This window comes from Dromaius novaehollandiae, chromosome 2 (genome assembly GCF_036370855.1).
Source record: "Dromaius novaehollandiae isolate bDroNov1 chromosome 2, bDroNov1.hap1, whole genome shotgun sequence".
Taxonomy (NCBI): Eukaryota; Metazoa; Chordata; class Aves; order Casuariiformes; family Dromaiidae; genus Dromaius; species Dromaius novaehollandiae.
In genome coordinates, this window is record NC_088099.1 from 30,187,271 (window position 1) to 30,206,036 (window position 18,766).

Here is an 18,766-nt window from a genome sequence, read left to right on the forward strand (position 1 = left end):
TATGTTCCAACAGATGCCACACATTAACCACTATTTTTATTCTCAGCCTGAGTTTCACCCCTCCAACCTTTCCCAAAATATTATGTTGCCAGTGTTAGTTACAGTTTATTTCTGTCTGTAATTATTAAAGTCTCTTCCATGACAACCTGATAAAAGGTTGGCCACATTCCCACACTTATTAAGCTCTCAAGTGATGCAAATTGTAACAAGTATGCCAACCAGACTCTAAGAGAACTGCCTAGTTTGTTTTTTTACATAAATCTGTAACTGAGCTCTGCATGGTTATTTTCCTAGGAAGCACACAATAAAAGTAAAACAGAGCAAAACAAAAATTTGGCTTCTTTTGCCTCTTTCCCTTCTATTTCCTTTCTATCCCACTAAGTAATCAGACACTCAGTGTTAGGCAGCCTCTCCTTTGGTTACATACAGCTGCAGGCTTTGGGTGGGTCTCTGTGGCTGCAAATACCTAAGGGAAAACATTGCGAACAATGCCAATATACAAGCAGTGAGAGGCTCTGTGCAACATTATGTAATGCTACTGACCTCTTTTACGGGGCAGCAGGAAGACAGTTACCTTCTGAACATGTTAGTTGGATAACAGAAAAGCAGATTAGGGAAAGTCTTTGTTAAAATCCACTTGGATGCAGTCCAGCTGTAATCATGTCCCTTCTGCTGTTCCTTGAGCACTGGAAAATTCATCGCATGAGTATTTATGGCCTGGAGGCTGTTTGTGCACAGGTCTTAAGTCTGCTTTTAAGTCTGAGATCCTTCTATGTAGTCAAGTAAAAAATCACTAAAGCTTTGACTCTAGCAAGGAGAGGAAGAGGAGAGAAAGAAAGGAAAAGACAGGGGCAACATGTTAGAGACAAGTGAGAGATACCAAGTTAAGGAAACTGTAAAACACTATCAGCACTCTGCTGCGATCTCCGCACAGGACAAAGCACTGTGCAGGCATGCCCGCCGTCACTCAGGCAGCCGAACAATACCACGTCTCCCAGGTAACAGCCGCACGCAATGAGCAATCACAGCACTTGACACACAGCTAATCCACAGGCTGTAATTTGCTCAGGCAAATGATTCAGGAAACAGCCACAATTGATTAATCAAATACTTAACATCTCTTACCTCTCAGTTAACAAACTTAGGAAAACTATGATCAATGTGAAGACTGTTAGCAGCAAAACACCCTCCTCTCCTCCAACGCACTTCCCCAAACAGCTCCATTACCCCTAAGAACTCCTGTTGACCAGTTAGGTCATCTCTATCACTGAAGTTTTGCAACTTTAAGGCAACTGCTTGGATGACTCAGGCAACCATTAAAACTTGCATATACAGTTGCTGCTAAAGGTTTCTTCCATGCTGTGACATGACGAGGTGGGAATGCCGCCCCCCCCCCCCCCCCCATGATCTAATCTTGCAGTACATGAGGAATAAAGACAGTCTACCTGCATACTCTCACTGACACCTACTTGCAAACTGCACAGAGATCTGGATGACATAGCAAGACAGGGGAGAATGAAAAATGGTCACCATGTAAAAAAAACAAAAACAAAAACAAAATGAAACAACTCTAAAAGAGCTGGGCTATAGATCTACAGTGCATTTCCAACTCTCTGCATTTTTACTTGGGTTTGAACTGGATGTCCAGGATAACAACTGCGTATATAACAACAACAGCACACATGATCCTGTGGTTTAAGGGACCTGTTTTTTTGTCTGTAGTCTCCAATATGGAGGTCATCCTTTCATATGCAATTGAATGAATGTATCTGAATGAGCCTGCACAAAATGAAAGAGCTGCACTGGTAACAGGCAGATTATGCATAACACTGCATAACACACAGGTATCCCATCTCCTATGCCATAGTGAGGGTGACTGGGCACCTCTGCCCATGGAGAACAGGTCAGACATGAGGCTGGAAAGAGCACAGTCCTCTCCCTTCACATAAACAAGCCTTGACCTCAGCCAACTAGCTTAGGATTGTAATAAAAAACAAACAAACAAACATACAAAAACAAAAAAAACTTTGATAGTGATCTGTCAGGCTCCCACTGGTTGATGAATAAAGGCTGGAAGTTGGTGTGGAAAAGGGAACGCTGAGGAATGAAGCTGGCCAAACACCAAGAGAAGCCTGGCATTGTGCAAACAGCTAGAGACAGCTTTGGTTCTTCACAACAGGTTAAAATATAAGAAGAGAATGCAAAAAGTTTTGTACGGAACAACCGCCAGACACTACTAGACAGCAGGAAGGAAAAAACCCTGGTAGTTCAGTCCTGCACTCACCTTTTCCTTCACAGGAGGACAAGGCCCCTGTGTCTGCCACCTAGCCACCAACCAGGGCCTTTCTCCCCCCTTTTTGGCTAATCTTTTCCTGTGTTTTTACTCTGTGGCTTTGCCTTCTGGTAACACTGACATTAGACATTTGAATAAATAATAATTAAAACAGATTGGCATTGAGTTTTGCTGTGAGAAGCATTTTTCCACCACAGGGGTGTAAGTTGTTTGCCAGTCACCCACAATTATGTTTGGCGAAAAAGAGAAGGATTAAAAAATAAACAGGGTAGCCAAATTTACAATGGCTACCTGTCTCCGGATATTATTTCCCCGAGAACTACAGAACATTGTTTGGAACAGCTATGCACAAAATACTTTCCACCAACTGCTTGTGGCCTGAAACGCCAGTGATCAGAATCAGGGCCAGAAGCACCCCAATGCAGCAGGATTATAGGCATATTTAGGCACATGTCTAGTCTGAGTGTACCTTGTTTATTTTGCAGATTGGCAATTTAAATGAAAGTCCATACAAGAAACAGACATTTGATTTGGATGTAACCACTTCAAATATTTCCAAAGCCACTCTTGAGTGAGTCACAATACCTCACACTACCCAAAATCTTTAGATGTTTGTGTCTAAATATGGAGTCAGGAGGTTTACCTTTCACCATCAGGGACTGATACATGCTGACAGAGCCATACTGCAATTCTTTTATAAGCAACAACAGCTCAGCTGTGAATCACTGGAATGCAGTGACTAACCTCTGGTGGAAATTAGAACCTGTTGCTTCACCCACACTTTTATTTCTTACCTCAGCAACACCAGGAACAAAATAAATCTGGTTTGTCTTAAATGTGCATCCAGCAGGAAGAAGAGCTAGAACACTGGTCATTTATAGCAATAACTTCAAAGGAAAGGTGCTAATTAATGGGTGGAAGAATGCAACCTTTCTTATTGTCTCTGTTTCTGCTAATATGTGAGTACAATCCCATTTTGATCAGGCCTTCTTAGACTAGCTTTTGTCCACTCTGCCTAAATGGAAAAGATATGCGAAAATCTTTCCTCTGGTGTACAACTAGAGAGAAAAAAAAGCAAGAACAATGTACAGAATAGATCTGGATGACAGTCATTCTGAAGGCAAAATTATTACAGGCTATTATCTAGTTGTCTGGAGGAGCTGTGGACCAGCTGGCTGTGATGTTCTGCTCAAAGTTAAACACAGACAGGAAACCGCATGTCTGATACTGTAAAAATCGTTTGTCTTCCTGCCATGGCTAAGCAGGCAAGCAACCCAAAGGGGCTGTTTTCGTTTAAAAGTAACACTAATCCACAACAATAAAATAGGAATGGCAAAGCCTCAATCTCCCCCCGCCCCTTCAGAGTTAAGGCTTGTGTTTGTGAATGAACTGGAAATCTTACAACTGAAGCTTTATGTTGCCTCAATTTTTATCTGTAGTTACTCACCACATGTGAATGCAGAGCACAGCTTTCATGACTCACCTACAGTGCTAACAGCACATGACCTGGAAGGAAAAGCTGAACTTACCCAAAGAGTGAAAGGAATGAGATTACCAAGGCCGGGTTTTCATTTACACTACAGATCGTTTTAGGCTGCTTTGGCAGTGTGAGGGGACTGCAGAGTAGATGGGAATGAAGGCACTTAATGTTGGATTTATGGAATGCTTCTCATAAACATTAGCACAGAAGACGCACAGTTTGACAGACTGATTGTATTCGGCTATATAGCCTCAGGAGAAACTGCCATAACATGACTAATTTATAACAAATTAGCCAAAATCCACAAGGGTGTGGTTAGCTTTGTATAGAAACTCCAGACAGCTGACAGACAGTAAGATCTTTTCACTGGGAACATGTTCCCTTTGATAAAATCAAGGCAATCTGTTACAATTAGGTCCTGGGTCTACTGCCTGTGCTCACATCAGTAGCTGTATTTATTTCAGCTTCATTAAAGTCCACCTGAGTGAGGGCTGGTCATGCAACCATGGATCGGCAGCCAGGTTGTTTGGTTTCAAATGAAGCTTGGGGAGGGGCGGAGGAAGAGGTAAGGAGGTGGCACTAGATAGGGACAGCCTGGGCCAATGGGGCAAAGACTTTTTAGCTTGCCCTTGGCTAATCTGGTATGGTTTTGCAACCTAAACTAGTTTGCCCCCTTGGAGGGCTGAGAACTATTCATGTAGTTCACCTCAGCCTCAGTGCAGTTGCGCATCACGTTTCCCAAAAGTGGAAGTACTATCCCAATCTTTTGTTATCTCCCTTTTGTTAAACCCCTTTTCCTGAGGAACCTAGACATGGTAGGCATGAGTGCAGTGTGCCATACTCATTTAGAAGTGTGTGCACACAAAGCTTACCACAGAAGATCTCACACTTGCCTGTGAGAAACCCGATGGAGTCTCAGGTAAAGAATTATGGTAGGATCTAGCTGATGGGAGAAAAGAAAGCAAGGTTCACATGCATTTGTGTGTGCAGCAGAAGGCAGGCCAGGGGCTGTATATGATTATGCTGCCTTTACTGTATTTGTAGTGGTCACTACAGGCACTCATGAACCAGAACAGGGACAGGTTCTCTGGTTACACGTTTGTGAGTCTCTCTGTACTCAAATTTGACTGGCATAATTAAACTCAAATACATGACCCTGAGCTGTAGTAAACATGAGGTAGCTTATCCAGCAGCAAAGGAAACTTCTAGGTACTTCATGCCCATCACAGAACAGGAAAGTGCAGATGGGCAGTTACCACAGAGAAGCTGACTTTACATTCACACACTATCAAGTTAATTAGTAGGAACTGATCTGTATATACAGGTGCCATGATATGGCAATACAGCCTTCTAGACAAGGCTAGACCTTAAATATGGCATTTGCCTCTTGTCTGTGTATTATAATGTAATTAGCCTATGCTGCACTTTGGTGTGTCAACAGCACAACTTTAAGCAGGTTCCTTCCATGATTAAAGCAACCTTTAAGTGCAGCATCTTGGGCTGAGTATCAGAAGTGCTTCAAAAGGAGGACAGCCTGGCAGGAAAAAATACCCCCTGAAAACAGAAAAGAAAGGTAGAGATTTTGCAAGACTCAGAAGAGACCAAAATATCCTCAGCCACTGGAAGTTTTCCAGCAGAAACTGCAACTCCAAAGTTCATTGGTAGGATAGGTTTTATATTGCTTGCAAGGCACGACACAGAAATGCAGGGAAAATTACTAAACCTACCTGATGAAAAAATGAGCATGTCGTTGCATTCTTCTCCTGTACAGGAACACATGAACATCAATCCTCCATCTTCCTTCTTTTCTTTCATTAGACACTTCTCCGAGCTGGAGTCATCCAATACGTGACCGTAGAGTGTTTTCTGGGGATCGTGGCATATTGTTTCTAATGTCTTGTTTTCATCATTCTGTCTCCTAAAAATGAAAAGGAGAAAATTGAAATCAAAGAAGGAATATTTTACAAACAGAGCAGACAGCACTGTGCTTCGCTGAAATTTGCCTTTCTTGAGAACTCAAATGGGATTTAAAGAATTTTGTATGTTTTCCTCTGGCTTTCCTAGATGGGGTAAATTTTCTGGACTCCTCCACACAGAGGCATTTGTACAATGGCACAGCTATTCCTGTATCATGTTACACTAAGCTGTAATGAGTGCCTTTGAAAATCTCACCGAAAATTATTCAAGCTAATGCTGAATGAACTGCTGTGAACCTCACAATATACTTTTGGTTTTTGTGGTCACTGTGGAGACAGTAAAAATTTGTGGGAAATTATGATAAAATCTGAATGATTTCCTCAAAATCTGAGGAATTTCTACTGGGTTGGCTTTTTTGTTTTGATTTTGAAGCCTACTATCAGCATAATTTCAGCACTGAATGAGTTAGACTCAGCATTTTTATTTTGGGGGAAAAAAAAAAAAAAAAAAAAGAACTGGAGCAAACCGGAGTTGCCTGTCAGGGAAATATTTACAGCTTAAAATCTGGCCCACATTCCCAAGTTTTGTTGTGGGCCACAGATTACCTTTCATTTACACAAGACACAGGCAGGAAGGGCAATTTAAATACAGTTCTTAACTCACTTGTGTTCTGGATAATTGAAACATCCAGAATGTACCTTAAATTGCACTACAGCCACTTTGTGGGGCAATAGCAAACACTGAACATTTACTCTAAGAACACAGGAAAAGTGCATGCTGGACTGATTCTGCATTTCCTTCTGCACTATATGGTGTCTGCATCCAATTATGTTGAAAGTCATCAAATCAATGGACACGACTACTCCATCACAAAAAAAAAAAAAAATTAATCATGCCTTTCTATAAGTGGTTCTAATTGTGCTCCTAACTCAGCAGCAATGTTGCAAAAACTTAGTTCTGTTGCTTTTGTCCAATTATGAACCCCAAAAGGCTGTTTTTTGTTTTCTTTGGTAGTATTGGCTTACTGTTTATGGGAGAGCAAAATCCTGGTTTTTAGACTAGAAGGCAAGTTTAGATTCAAGAATCCCTAAAAAAAAAAAAGGTGTTATAAGTCATTTTCATACACCTTTGATTTTTCAGAACCTAGGCACACACTGTATAAAAGTTAATATATTTAAACTAGAGACAGTATATACAGAGAGGATTTTCCCCCCTTAAGAGAAAGCATTTCCACCTCTAAATGGTAAATAAGGCTCTGGTGATAGATGTACATAATCTAGTTTGCTGTTAAACCTAGAGAGAACTGCTTTTCTTCAGCAAATGCCACCATGATCTTCTCTGAGTCTCAATTCTGCTTCTACTCTATGAGAGCTGTGGGTGGATGCAGTTTAATGGTTTGAGCAAAAACATACCGCTTTTCCAATAACAGCATAAGCTGGAACAGAACTCCTTTAAAAAAAAATCCCCAGAACATTTCATATCAGAATTGTTGTTAACCTCAAGTACCTCTCAGTACGCTGAGCACAGATACAAGTTGGAAGCGAAACAGCAGAGCCTGGCGAGCTAGCAGGGAGATTCCGAATATCACATCAAAGGAAGTACTAAGTAATGATGGAGGAGGGTGTGCTCCCTTCCTTGCCTGTATGAAGAAATAACTTACCATATAGCAACACAGACTTCATTATTATTCTCACAGATAGAAGTGATATTGCAGTTGCTCTTGCACTCATGTTGGTTTAAGCAGGTTGTTGCTTTAATGTCACAAAATTTGCACAGGTTGCGCATCTGGAATCCATTTTCCTTATTCCTGTCTACAGGTGACATAATTTCAGCTTATAGAAAAAAAGAGAGAGAGAGAGAGAGAGAGAAGGAAACTCATTAATAATGGTAAATTAACAGATTGTATTATTGCTCATTATGAAGGTAAGTTTTTCATCAGCAGCCCTCCCACCTTAAATTAGAAAATCTCTGATCTTGCCCAGCTACCAATTTTCTTTGCAACAGGGAAAGTGCTACCCTGTCTAGACCAGGATAATCAAAGTGAATTTGCAAAGTGAAGTCAACTTCTATGGAGTGCAGGGGGAGCAGAAGTTGCTCTGTGATCTTCAGAATCAAGCTTGCTTCAAGTTCAGCTTGCACCGAAGAAACTACTCCGCAGCTACCCATCTGCATTATCCACAGGCAGTATGCTGGTCCCGTGTGCAGGATATTGCATCATGCGCCAAGTACCTCAATAACTGTCGATACCACAGTGCAAAGCATGCTGGGAATGCACATTAGGTGGGTGACATCCTTATGACATGGCTCTTGATCAACTTTGCAAACTTGTCTTTACTAACCTGAGGCATAACCTGTGTGTTACCCCTAATCTGATCGCTGCTCACACAGAAAAACGTATAGCTGGGACTGACTGCCAACTTAAGGTAAATATTCTGCCAGAGGCTATGGATGAAACTCCAGCTGGAGTGTCTGTGCAGCAACAGGGCATCTGTGCAACTCATGTAGGCTGCTGCTAGACTATTACGGGGCTAACTCAAGCAAATGTGCAATGAAAGCCTGCCTTGTGAAATTGTACATTGACCCAACAGCTACATTTCTGTACCCAGGCACTGAAGAATTTACTTGCTTACTGGTTCCAAAAAAAGTCTTAGCACTCTCTCTCTGCTTCACTGTGGTAGCAGTAATGGAAGAGATGTTATTTATCCCAACGTATGAACTTCAGGAAACATATTTTTAGTTCAAAAGCTATTTTGAAAAGCCAGCATGACTACAAGGAACAGAAAATGCCAACGAAAACTTTTTTCTAAAGCTAAAATGAATATGCAACTATCTGAAGTGGAATAGACTGACTACAACAGTTTCAATCTGATTCACTCTGTAATATATTTGGAAAAGTGGGTTGAGCCAATGTACGGAGATGTCGGGCTTCGTGTAGTACAACGCTTCCCTGTAGCCACCTGTGTGTTAAAACTATGTTTGTATTGTTCTAGATGGCCAAATGTTGCTGGTCAACCAAAAACACACAATCAGGGATTTGTAATTTTCCCCTTTTTCCTCCATTAGCTGAGAAATCATTTTTTTTCCTTCTAGAACTTTGCTACCATTAGAAATGTTTCATTGCAAGAATTAAATATACATGCTTTTTCCAGAAGGAAATAAAAAGACTCCTTGCTAACACTTTCAATGGATTTCTGAGCCATTGTAAGGGACTGAGAGAAAAGTCTCTCTGTCCCTCCCTCATCCAGATTATACGTCCTTCTCACCGTTAGCATGCTGTGGTACTGACCTAAGGTCTCTGATCTTACTGCCATTTGTAATCAACGGCAAAACTCCCAATGATTTTAATGGTATAGAAGAAGCTCCTGCATGCAGGGGAGGGTTAGGATGAGCTCACTGGGAGCACTTATTAGGGTGGAGAATGCTGGCAATATGCTACAGGCTGGCTGAATTTGAAGCCTGAGGTAAATATTTCTTCTCCTTAATTATTTGTGTTGCAGTAACTCCCAAAAGTGGTGTATAAGAACAAAGCCTCGTTGAAGTAGATGTGGTAGGAACTCAAAAGGTCTTGAATCTAATACTGTATAAAATTTATATTAATAAATTCATCGTGATGGTAAATCACTCCTCTCTTTTGCATGGTACCTCCTATTTAGTAAATGTTCAAGAGACACCGGTAGCCGTATTCATTTAGCTAGTTCGCAATAATGATCAAGCACGTTGATAAAGTGGGCTTTTCTCTGTACCCTGTAAGACACCATCTATGGTCCTAAAAGCCTGCACAAGCAATATAGACAAGTATTAAGGAGGTATTGCTTTCAAAGATGGGCCACAGAGACTGATTCACCCCAGCTGACACAGGGGACCAGGCAGCTGCTGTGTCTACACCACACAACTGAGCACAGTGAACAAACATCTGGTTCTCAAACTGGATATACTTTAGCTGCACCTATGCTGTCTTCAGCTCTGAGCTAATGCGGCTCCATGTTTCACTGTGCAGCTGTAGCACCATGCGCATCTGTCTCAGCCATTACCCATTCCTCTCTAGCCCCCTCAACACTTATGATAGGCACGTGATCCTCACAAATGATGCATAAGTTACTCCATCCCATAAAAAGGGCTTCTTCATTAGGATCCAATATCACACTGGAAAACTGTCCAGCTAATCCAAACCATCTGCACAGCTTAAGTATCGTTCTGCTACATCATTAGTTTTGACTTAAACAAGGTTAACTTGGGAAGGACTAACCAAATGTAAACAACTTGAGCCAAAAGCCACAAGAAGGCAGATCCCTAGGTGATTGCTTTGAGCACATTATGTTTGTTGACAGGCAGGGCTCATTTCTACGCTGTCCCCAGCTATGCCAGGTTCTGCCAAGACTCACCCACTCACAAACAGATGAAAATATGTTTGGATCTCTTCCAAGGAGGGATCTCCAAACCAAGCAACTTGATTAAAAAAACCCAAATGCTAGCTGGAAGCAGGAATCCGCTGCGAGGTCACAAACCTTAAGTTTCTAAGTCAAGAATGGTTGCCTTTAATTCAATCAATAGTACTCAGCAAAATGCTGAGTAGTTAGGACCAGTTAATTTCTAAACAAGTTAAATTAAGGGCAAAAGCTGATGGCGTTTAGGACTTCCGGAACTGATTGTACTTGAATTTTCTCCCCAGAATTCTCATAATAAAGACTGACAAGGCAGTGCCTCTTTTTTCCATTTCTCTGGCAGTTCAAGGTACATGGATGAACTGTCCAGGTGTACAAACCTTTTTCTGCACTTCAGCACCTGATTTAAATTGAGACTGCAGTTTACTTTCCTTGATACTGTCATATTGGTCCAGCAGGTGCTGATGTGTTGTTTGTTACTTCGGCTCTGCTTTGCCCCCTCTGACAACTCAGGTATCCAGCTAGTTCCAAGCTAAGTGAGCTGGTTAAAGCCAAATTTCACTTTCTCCTATGAGGCTAGGGCCTCTCTGAAAAGGGCCTGAGATGTAATCCAAAACCAGATGTGAACCTAATCATCACTGTCTTCTGATCACAGCCTGCTACCAGAATCTGAGCACTTAGAAATCAAGGCAAGACAAGTCTGCTTCCAAGTCACATGAACCTGTCTCTAATCAACTGAAATCCTGTCTGGAAAAAGACAAGTTGGTAGGGCTCTTCCCTAAGGAGGTGTATTCATTCATCCCCTGCTGGGCCCACAAGCAATGAGTGGTCCAAGAACAGCAACATTGCTCTTCGTTTGGTATTTATTTGAATGCCCATCTCTAAAACTACCTGACTACTTTACTGCCTAGTTCACACCACATCAGCCAACTCTTCAAGGCTTTCTCTTATTCAGGTGACCAAGGTCACTTAAACACTTTGGACAAAAGCAATCTTTCAATATGCATAAACCAGACTGTGCATGTAATGGGAAAATCAACTGAGAAAACCCAGATTTGCATGCCTGTAGGAAGTCATTTTAAAATGTGTGTGCTTGTTTCCAGAAATGTGAGTTTTGTTATCCACTCTCTAATGTTTGTTTTCTTATTTTGACGTGTGCAGGATGACTAATTTTAGCTTTCCTTGCTTCTTCGTCCATGTACTGGGCTTGAAATAAAAGACAGTGGTTTCTTGGCTATGAACCTTTCAACCAATCAGTTCAGCATAGATCACTTACCCTGGTTAAAATGCATGGAACACGCAAGGCAACACCTGGGTTTGACATTATGGAAGAGACACCAGAGCAGCCACATAGGAAATATCAACTCCATGGTTTCTGGTGGAGTAAGGCTTGTGGGACAACACTTTTACTCCATGGTTCACCTCTTATTTATGGCTTCTCAAAAGCCTACAAACAGTATACCTCACCCAAAGCCTATTGACTGTCTTGAAGTTGTTTGCTTTGTGTCGGTTGTTTGTAAATCTGTAACTTTCATTGAGACCTCAGGCTATATTTTACATTCCTCATATTTGTTTAGTATCATTACAGGACAACAGCCAACATCATTTAAATAAAGCCAAAACCAACATGTTGTCTTTTTTAAGAATATCTACACTGAAAAACTTTATGTATGTCTTAGGATGGATTTCAGAAATATTGGCCAATCTCTCTCACTCCTGTCTTGTAAAATACAATTACTACATTTCTCTTCTCTCGTCCAGTGCCACTGCCACATGTATACACACAAAACAGCAATGCTGAGCAGAGACACCCCATACCTTAAAAAAAACAAAAACAAAAACAAAAAAACAAAAAAACAAAAAAAACCCACTTGCTGAGGACATACTGGGAGGAGAATTCAAGCTACTCAGCTGCTATAAAATAATTCCACCTGACAGGGAAGGCTTGAATTTAAGACTCCATTCCACTATATCATGAAAAACTGCAAGGAAGAGGATGCCTTTACCAGAAAGGCACAGAGGAGCTTGTCCCTGTTCTTCCAAAGAGCACAGCTCCAGGATGCCATGTCTAAATTGTCAGTAGCTGAATTGCACCATAGCAGCTCTGAGGAAAGTCCAAGCTGTATTACCTTCTCCCCCAATAGAGATACACTAGGCTTTGCCAGGAACAGTACTACATATAGCATTTTTTCTATTGTGCCTCCCATCTCAGTACATAATCTACAGCCTTCACAGAACTTCATCTATACTGATGAGGTCACTACCAGCATCACAGAAGCAAAGAGAGGTTCTGATACAAAAGCAACATTCTTTGCCTTCCAGAAACGCCTTCCAAGTATTGATGATTCAACTGCAGGAGGGAGGGAGGGGAGCAAGGAAAAGGAGTGATCTGAACTTTCGGTTTAAGATCAGGAAAGATCCTGATGATTATTCTTAATTGTACTATGTTCTGTGCAGCAACACAAGGAAGAAAAGACTATACCATAATCACCCCGAATAACATAATCACCCATAATCAACCCGAAGGATTGATAATCCTTCATAATCAACCATAATCACCATAATCAACCTGAAGGATTCAAAAATCGCAAAATGACAAGACTAGACAGAGAGATCATAGAAATAATAAAAAAGAATAATAATTAAAAAAACAACTGCTGGGGTTCTCCTTTATTTCCTGCTGCTCTCTGGACAGCTAGGGTGTGTTTGAGTCATGTTTTGAAGCTTTGGCCACAAGCGGAAGGGTTGGAAACTTACTGTCTGACTTGCGAAAATGAAAAATGTTTTAAAAAAAACCACACATACAGGAATCTAGGAACTTGATCTTCAAGAAAAATGTCAGCTCTCATACGATTCATGATAAAATCACAGGAGCTGGCAACACTGCAGAACACCTCACAACTCCCATGGCAACATCATCAGAGCAACCTTATAAAACAAGACTTTCAAGTTTTCATTTACAGCTCACAATTCTGAGTTTAATGCCATCATGAGTTGAAATGGAGTGCTACTGTAAGAGAGAGAGCAACTCAGCTGTCTAAGTATAAGCAAGCACCTAGTGCCATTTTGGACACAGGGCATCTGAAACATTCTCACAGACCCACAGGAGACCTGCTCCCATGGGACAGACAGATGAAGGTGAAGTGGGATACTCTAGGACGTCTAACCAGCACTTTATACCCACATTTGACATCAGAATCCCATCAAGTGAGACTCCAATGAAAGCTACGTTATTGCATGGTAATTACTAAATTAAAAAAAATTAAAAGATGAAAACTAAACTAAAAATATTTCTTATTTTTTAATTAAAAAACTAAAGTTAAATTAAAAAGGAACTCCTACATATGCAAAGTACATATAACCTTACATGCAAATTATTACACCTGTACAACTATCTGTTGGAAACCAGTTTAGACTTTTTTCCATCTAGAACTCCCTCAGTGATTGCTGTGGAGTTGTCACTTTTGACACAAGCTTTAACAGGACAGTTCTTCCAGTAGATGCCTGGAATTTCCAATTGGGATGTAAAATGTATAGGAAAATTGATGGATAAATTCTAATTAATTTAGCATAACTATTTTGTTCCTTCTGATATTCCTAAATGTAGGTCTGAGTAAAAGGTTTCCCTGCCTTCATGAGGGTCATCGTCATCAGTGTGTGACATCACAATTCACTGGTTTGGAATTCACTATGTCATCAAAAAATGTAGCAAAATCCATGGGGAACAGGCAAGAGCAGATGAACTCTCTTTTGTGAAAATATTTCTAACATTGCACTGAAAAGGGAAGAAAACCATCAGGCCTCATGATATAAGTAGCATTCTTTGAACAGAATGTTCTTCCTCTATGTTTACGCCTTGGAAAATTGGTGTGTAGATACTCATATATTCAGGACAATGAACGATTGTTCTGATCCACAAGCTCGAATCGTATTGCAGCTAGACAGCCGCAAAGGGCGTAATGATCTAGCACTGTAAGACTTATTTGGACATCTTCCACTGGCTTTATCAGGAAAACGTTCAAGCCCAAAATGATGAACAAGATAGCAGAGAAAGCTCACCTTGCTTTAAACTTTTGTTTAATCTCTGAGCATGACTGGGGACAGACTATTTGACATCTTGTGTGATCAAGCCTTGGATTAAAGCCCATTACGCAAACATTTCACACCTGTTGACAGCGGAAAGCAATGGGAAAAAGGTGTACCATTGAGAATGCACCAGAGCACTCAACTGGAGATGAGGTTTTGGTCATCCTTTTATGCATCCTTTGGCCCTTTCTATCTCAATGTTTTTGAGAATGAATGAACTAGTTACTGCCTAGTGCAGAGGACCATGTTTAGTGACACAGCTACCAGAGGAATGAGATCTGTGAAACTTCTTGGCTTTTATGAGGACACTTTCATTATTGAACCTTCTTAATTATCAAGCCTGTACAAGCCATTAGCAGCCATTGCTTGATACTTGGGATAGATTCACATAGTTCGTGCTGTCTTGGACCATGCTTTGGACTGCAGTCCTGCATCGCAACTACGGTTTACCCCAACAGAACCAACACAAGGAAAGGACTTTCACAAGCATTTCCTTTAAGATTAAAAGCAATGATTATCAGAGTGCTGAGACAGCCTCCTTAAAGCCAAATAGGAGCAATCATTTATGTACAACTAAATACGTCAGAGGAAAACAGGTTACATTAACGTTTAGCTCACCAGATATTTAGCTGTCTCTGCAGCAGAGAACTGCAGTCCTGGAGATTCCTTTGCAGACTCTCTCTGCCTCAGCCTGTATCACACAGGGTCATGGATCACTGACAACACCCTGGTCAGTCCCTAGCAACTTCCTTCTTTCCCTTGGAAGGATTTTCAACTCTTGGGTTTCCTTTTGATCTTCAGCCTTCCGGCCTAGAATAACAGCTGCCTTAGTCAGTGGAACCTTTGTGTAGTGATTGCACCTTCTGTTTGCAAAGTGGTTGGGACCATTGTGTTGCTTTCCTGTCTCATCAGACTTACCTGAGGCTCTGCAGAGAATAAAGACCAAAGTAACTTCCCTTTCATGGGCATAATTCTTCATGAAGTACTTGGAAGAGATGTACATCACAGTTCCTCCCTATTATGTAACTGGTCTTGCCTATCATATTAAAAAAGCATTTGTCACACCTAACAAATGACAACAATACAATGACACACACATACAGTTCACAGTCCTGTGATCCGTCTATTACAGAGAAGCCCCTATGAGGTGGGGGGGAAAATGGTCAAGTGGGACCTACAGGCCTTCAAAACTATTTATGTGGACTAAGGCCTACTCTTCACCATGACTGAGAAGACTACCAGGAAAGACAACAGCAGACTAGGTGAACTGTTCTGAAAAGCTAGATCTAGCCAGAAGTAGTTTGGTCACCCCAACTTACTGAAGGAAAGCTAAAGCAGAACTGGTTCTCAAGCAGAAAGCATTCAAAAGCCATTGGATGGACTGCACTGAAATCTAGGAAACCACTGCTGCCAACCTGTAGGCAGGCATGGAGTGGGGGAATTTTTGTGCAGGGACAAAAGGAAAAGGAGCAGGAGTTAGAAAGCTTCATTTAACTCATCTCTGCAGTGGAAGTGTCTGGCTTTTAACAGCACGTGGAACTGGCAAAACTTTGCTTGAGGGATTGCTGCAGGCACTGACACAGAGACAGAATCCAATCTGACAAGAGTGAGGGGTAGGGAAAGAACCAGAGAAAATAAGGGAGGGAACAGAATACTAAGTTGGAGCTCTTGAAGATAAAACTCATTCCTCTATTTAAAGCATTAAAATAACACTATTTTTATCCACTGCTTCCAAATTGAGCTAACATTGGCAGTTCTAATCATGGGCTTGGTTCTCCCACTCTGATGGGGCATGGTACTGAACTGCCTCAAACATACCCGAGCTAGCTGTCTTTAGTGTAGTTACTCCTGATTGACATCAGTGTAGGTGTGAGGAGAATCAAGCCCAGCACTTAAAATGAAAAGTGAATGCATTTTGAAAACAGGCAATAAAAATAATATTATTGTGATGCTTCAAATAATGAAATAGATTTTCATCTGCAGATTTTTAACTTACTGCTCTTTCACATTTTCAGCCCCCTGTTCAGCACTCCCTGGTAGCCCATGGAAGGGGAACAAAAGAACACTGTACCCAGGCAAAAAGGCTGAAAAAAAATCTAAATGATGGCTTCCCATAGGGCACTGAAAGGGACCTTTCATCTTCTCCTGACTTTAACCTGCAGCCTCCCTAACACAACCGGTAAACAGCACACAGTGCTGAAGAACCGTATGTGATATAACATGAAGATCAATTTATTCAACTACGACTACAGGGTCTGCTTTTTCTACATAATGCATTAAGTCTGGAATTTACTGGAAGCTATCTTTGGCGGTTAACTCTTTCTGTGACTTCAGCAGCACAGCGAATATCCAGTACAGCAAAGCTCAGCTGGTCCGCAAGATTGGAAAAAAAAAAAAGGTTTCCTGCTTTGTTGGCATAAGCATGATTCATAGTTTGGGACTGACATTTGCACAACTAACTCTGACCTGTCTATGAAAAAGGCATATCCTGCAACTTCACCTCCTTTTGTATTCCTGCTTGCTCAGTGAAAGCTGCCATTACTCCACCTGAAACAGAGCTGAAAGAGTATAAACAGTTTGGATTTGTACAAACCTTATTTTTTCAACTAAGACACACTGAAAATAGACAGCAGTCATTCAAGTTTTAAACGCTCCTTTCTATGATAGAGAAAGAAGCAAAGATTTTTCAAGACAGGAGCATTTCTGTGGCAAAACAAACAAACAACATTTAAAACATACACAAGTAAGAACACTTCTGACTCAGAAAAACCCAAAGGTGCCTCCACTCTCAGCTACAAACTCTCACCAGAATAAAAACACACTAGTGAATCTTCTGACTAGGCTGAATGGAGTTTCTGAATCCATCCTTCCTCTCCTTTCAGCTATTTAAGAAAGCTTGCTTATAAAAAAAAAGTCTCTTTCCATTCCTGCCCCCTCAATAGTCTCAACAACAACACCAACCTAGTTTAAAGTACGATAGGGCTTTTCATTTTTCACAATGGCTTTGGGAAAGGTGAATCATGTGTCTTGAAAGAGGCACATTTTTCTCCCCAAAACATTAATTGGTATTTCTTCCCTTTTTCTCTCCACTACAAGAGAAATGAGGAATATCCACATTAAAGACAGTTATTTAACCCTATTTTTCAAGGTCTATTTATTAAACTTCCAATTTCCACCACAGCAATTCAGGAATTCAGTACTTTTTAGGACATTCTGCAACAATGTTACAGCCCAGCTATTTCTACTAGCCATGAGGTATTCTATAGAGACATGTTCTGGCTCTGCAATATATCTGTATGGCTACTGGATGTGCTCAGCACCACACACAAACTCAAAACTCCACGAGATCACAAAAAAACAACCATATTCTTAAAATATCAGCATTGCTTATGTGAAGGCATCACTTCATTATTAGCAGTACTAAGCATCTGACTTGCAATATCTGCTTAATATGAAGACAAATAAATCTGCATTGCCTTATTTCTAGGAGTATCCTTGCTGAACAGACTGTATGTGGGAGGAAGGCAGAGAAGTTTTGAAGACTATGACACAGGGCAAGCGACTTCATCTTCCGTTAAAATTTTGGGTAGCAGGACACATTAGGATCTACTGTAGGGGCTAAGAAGCCAACTTCAAGAGGGTTATGAGCTTCTTGCTTTATGGTACTGCCAAACCCCTCCTTCCTTCTCATGGGGAATTGCAGTCGTGGTACCTGTAACTGCCAGCTTTGGTGGGCATATGGGTGCTGCTCCTACTACTGAGGTACCTACAGAGAGCACTGTCTCACCCGTTTGCCACCACAACACCAGAGCGAGCAGCCACAGGGCACGTGGCGCAGATGGAGCCCTGCCCTCGGCTCCCACAGAACAAATCAGAATCGAAGCTGCGCGGTAATCAAAAATAGCAACACGCTGGTACAGCCAAACACTCAGAAGCGACACTCCTGCAGAGCTTTAATCATGTTTAGTATCTGGCCTTGTCATGCTTAACTGTCCAAATTGCTTCCAGTAACCAAGTGCTGGCCTGGCCTCCTCACCACACATCAGTTTAACTGATGTAATTAAAGGGGTGTTGCAGCTTTGTGCGTGAACCTTCACATCAGTCTAAACTTCACTTACCTCAGTTTAGGTTATTTATGTAACGAGTAAAACCAGTGTCAGAACTGAGAATTATCACACACAAAGTTTCTGCGGTTTAACACACACAGTTGCTTTAAAATCAACTACAAGTTAAAGACATCTAAATTCTGAATGTAGAAAAAGCTTATATAATGTTACTTGACTATCTGCAGCATTCTCTATAGGCAGGTATAAGCAAGGTTAGATAGGGGAAAATCATCTCTTCCAATGAGAAATGGGAATGATTTAAAGGCTGACCCCTATGCTGGCAGCATGAAGCAACTCAGATAGCCAAAAGCCAGGTCTTTCCTAAAGGGTCTCCTGAAACTGCAGGTCTAACTGTTGTGAAATATATGCCCAAAGGACTCTAGTGTACCCAGAAAAGCAGACTAAGATAACTTAAATGCGGAAGAAACCGAGTAAATAATTTTCAAAAGCAGCTGCTGTATCTTAAGAGGGGTTAATACAGACTAGCAGACACTGCTCACTC

General features: G+C 41.1%; 1 protein-coding gene across 1 annotated transcript in view; it reads right to left on the bottom strand.

The window, feature by feature from the left end:
- Positions 1 to 18,766, bottom strand: part of TGFBR2 (transforming growth factor beta receptor 2) — a 62,848-nt gene that overhangs the window by 25,474 nt on the left and 18,608 nt on the right. Inside the window, exons 2-3 of the mRNA XM_064506139.1 lie at positions 7,351 to 7,522; positions 5,501 to 5,691 (exon numbers count right to left, since the gene is read on the bottom strand). Of these exons, the coding sequence (XP_064362209.1) occupies positions 5,501 to 5,691; positions 7,351 to 7,522 (363 nt within the window). The remainder of the gene's footprint in view (positions 1 to 5,500; positions 5,692 to 7,350; positions 7,523 to 18,766) is intronic.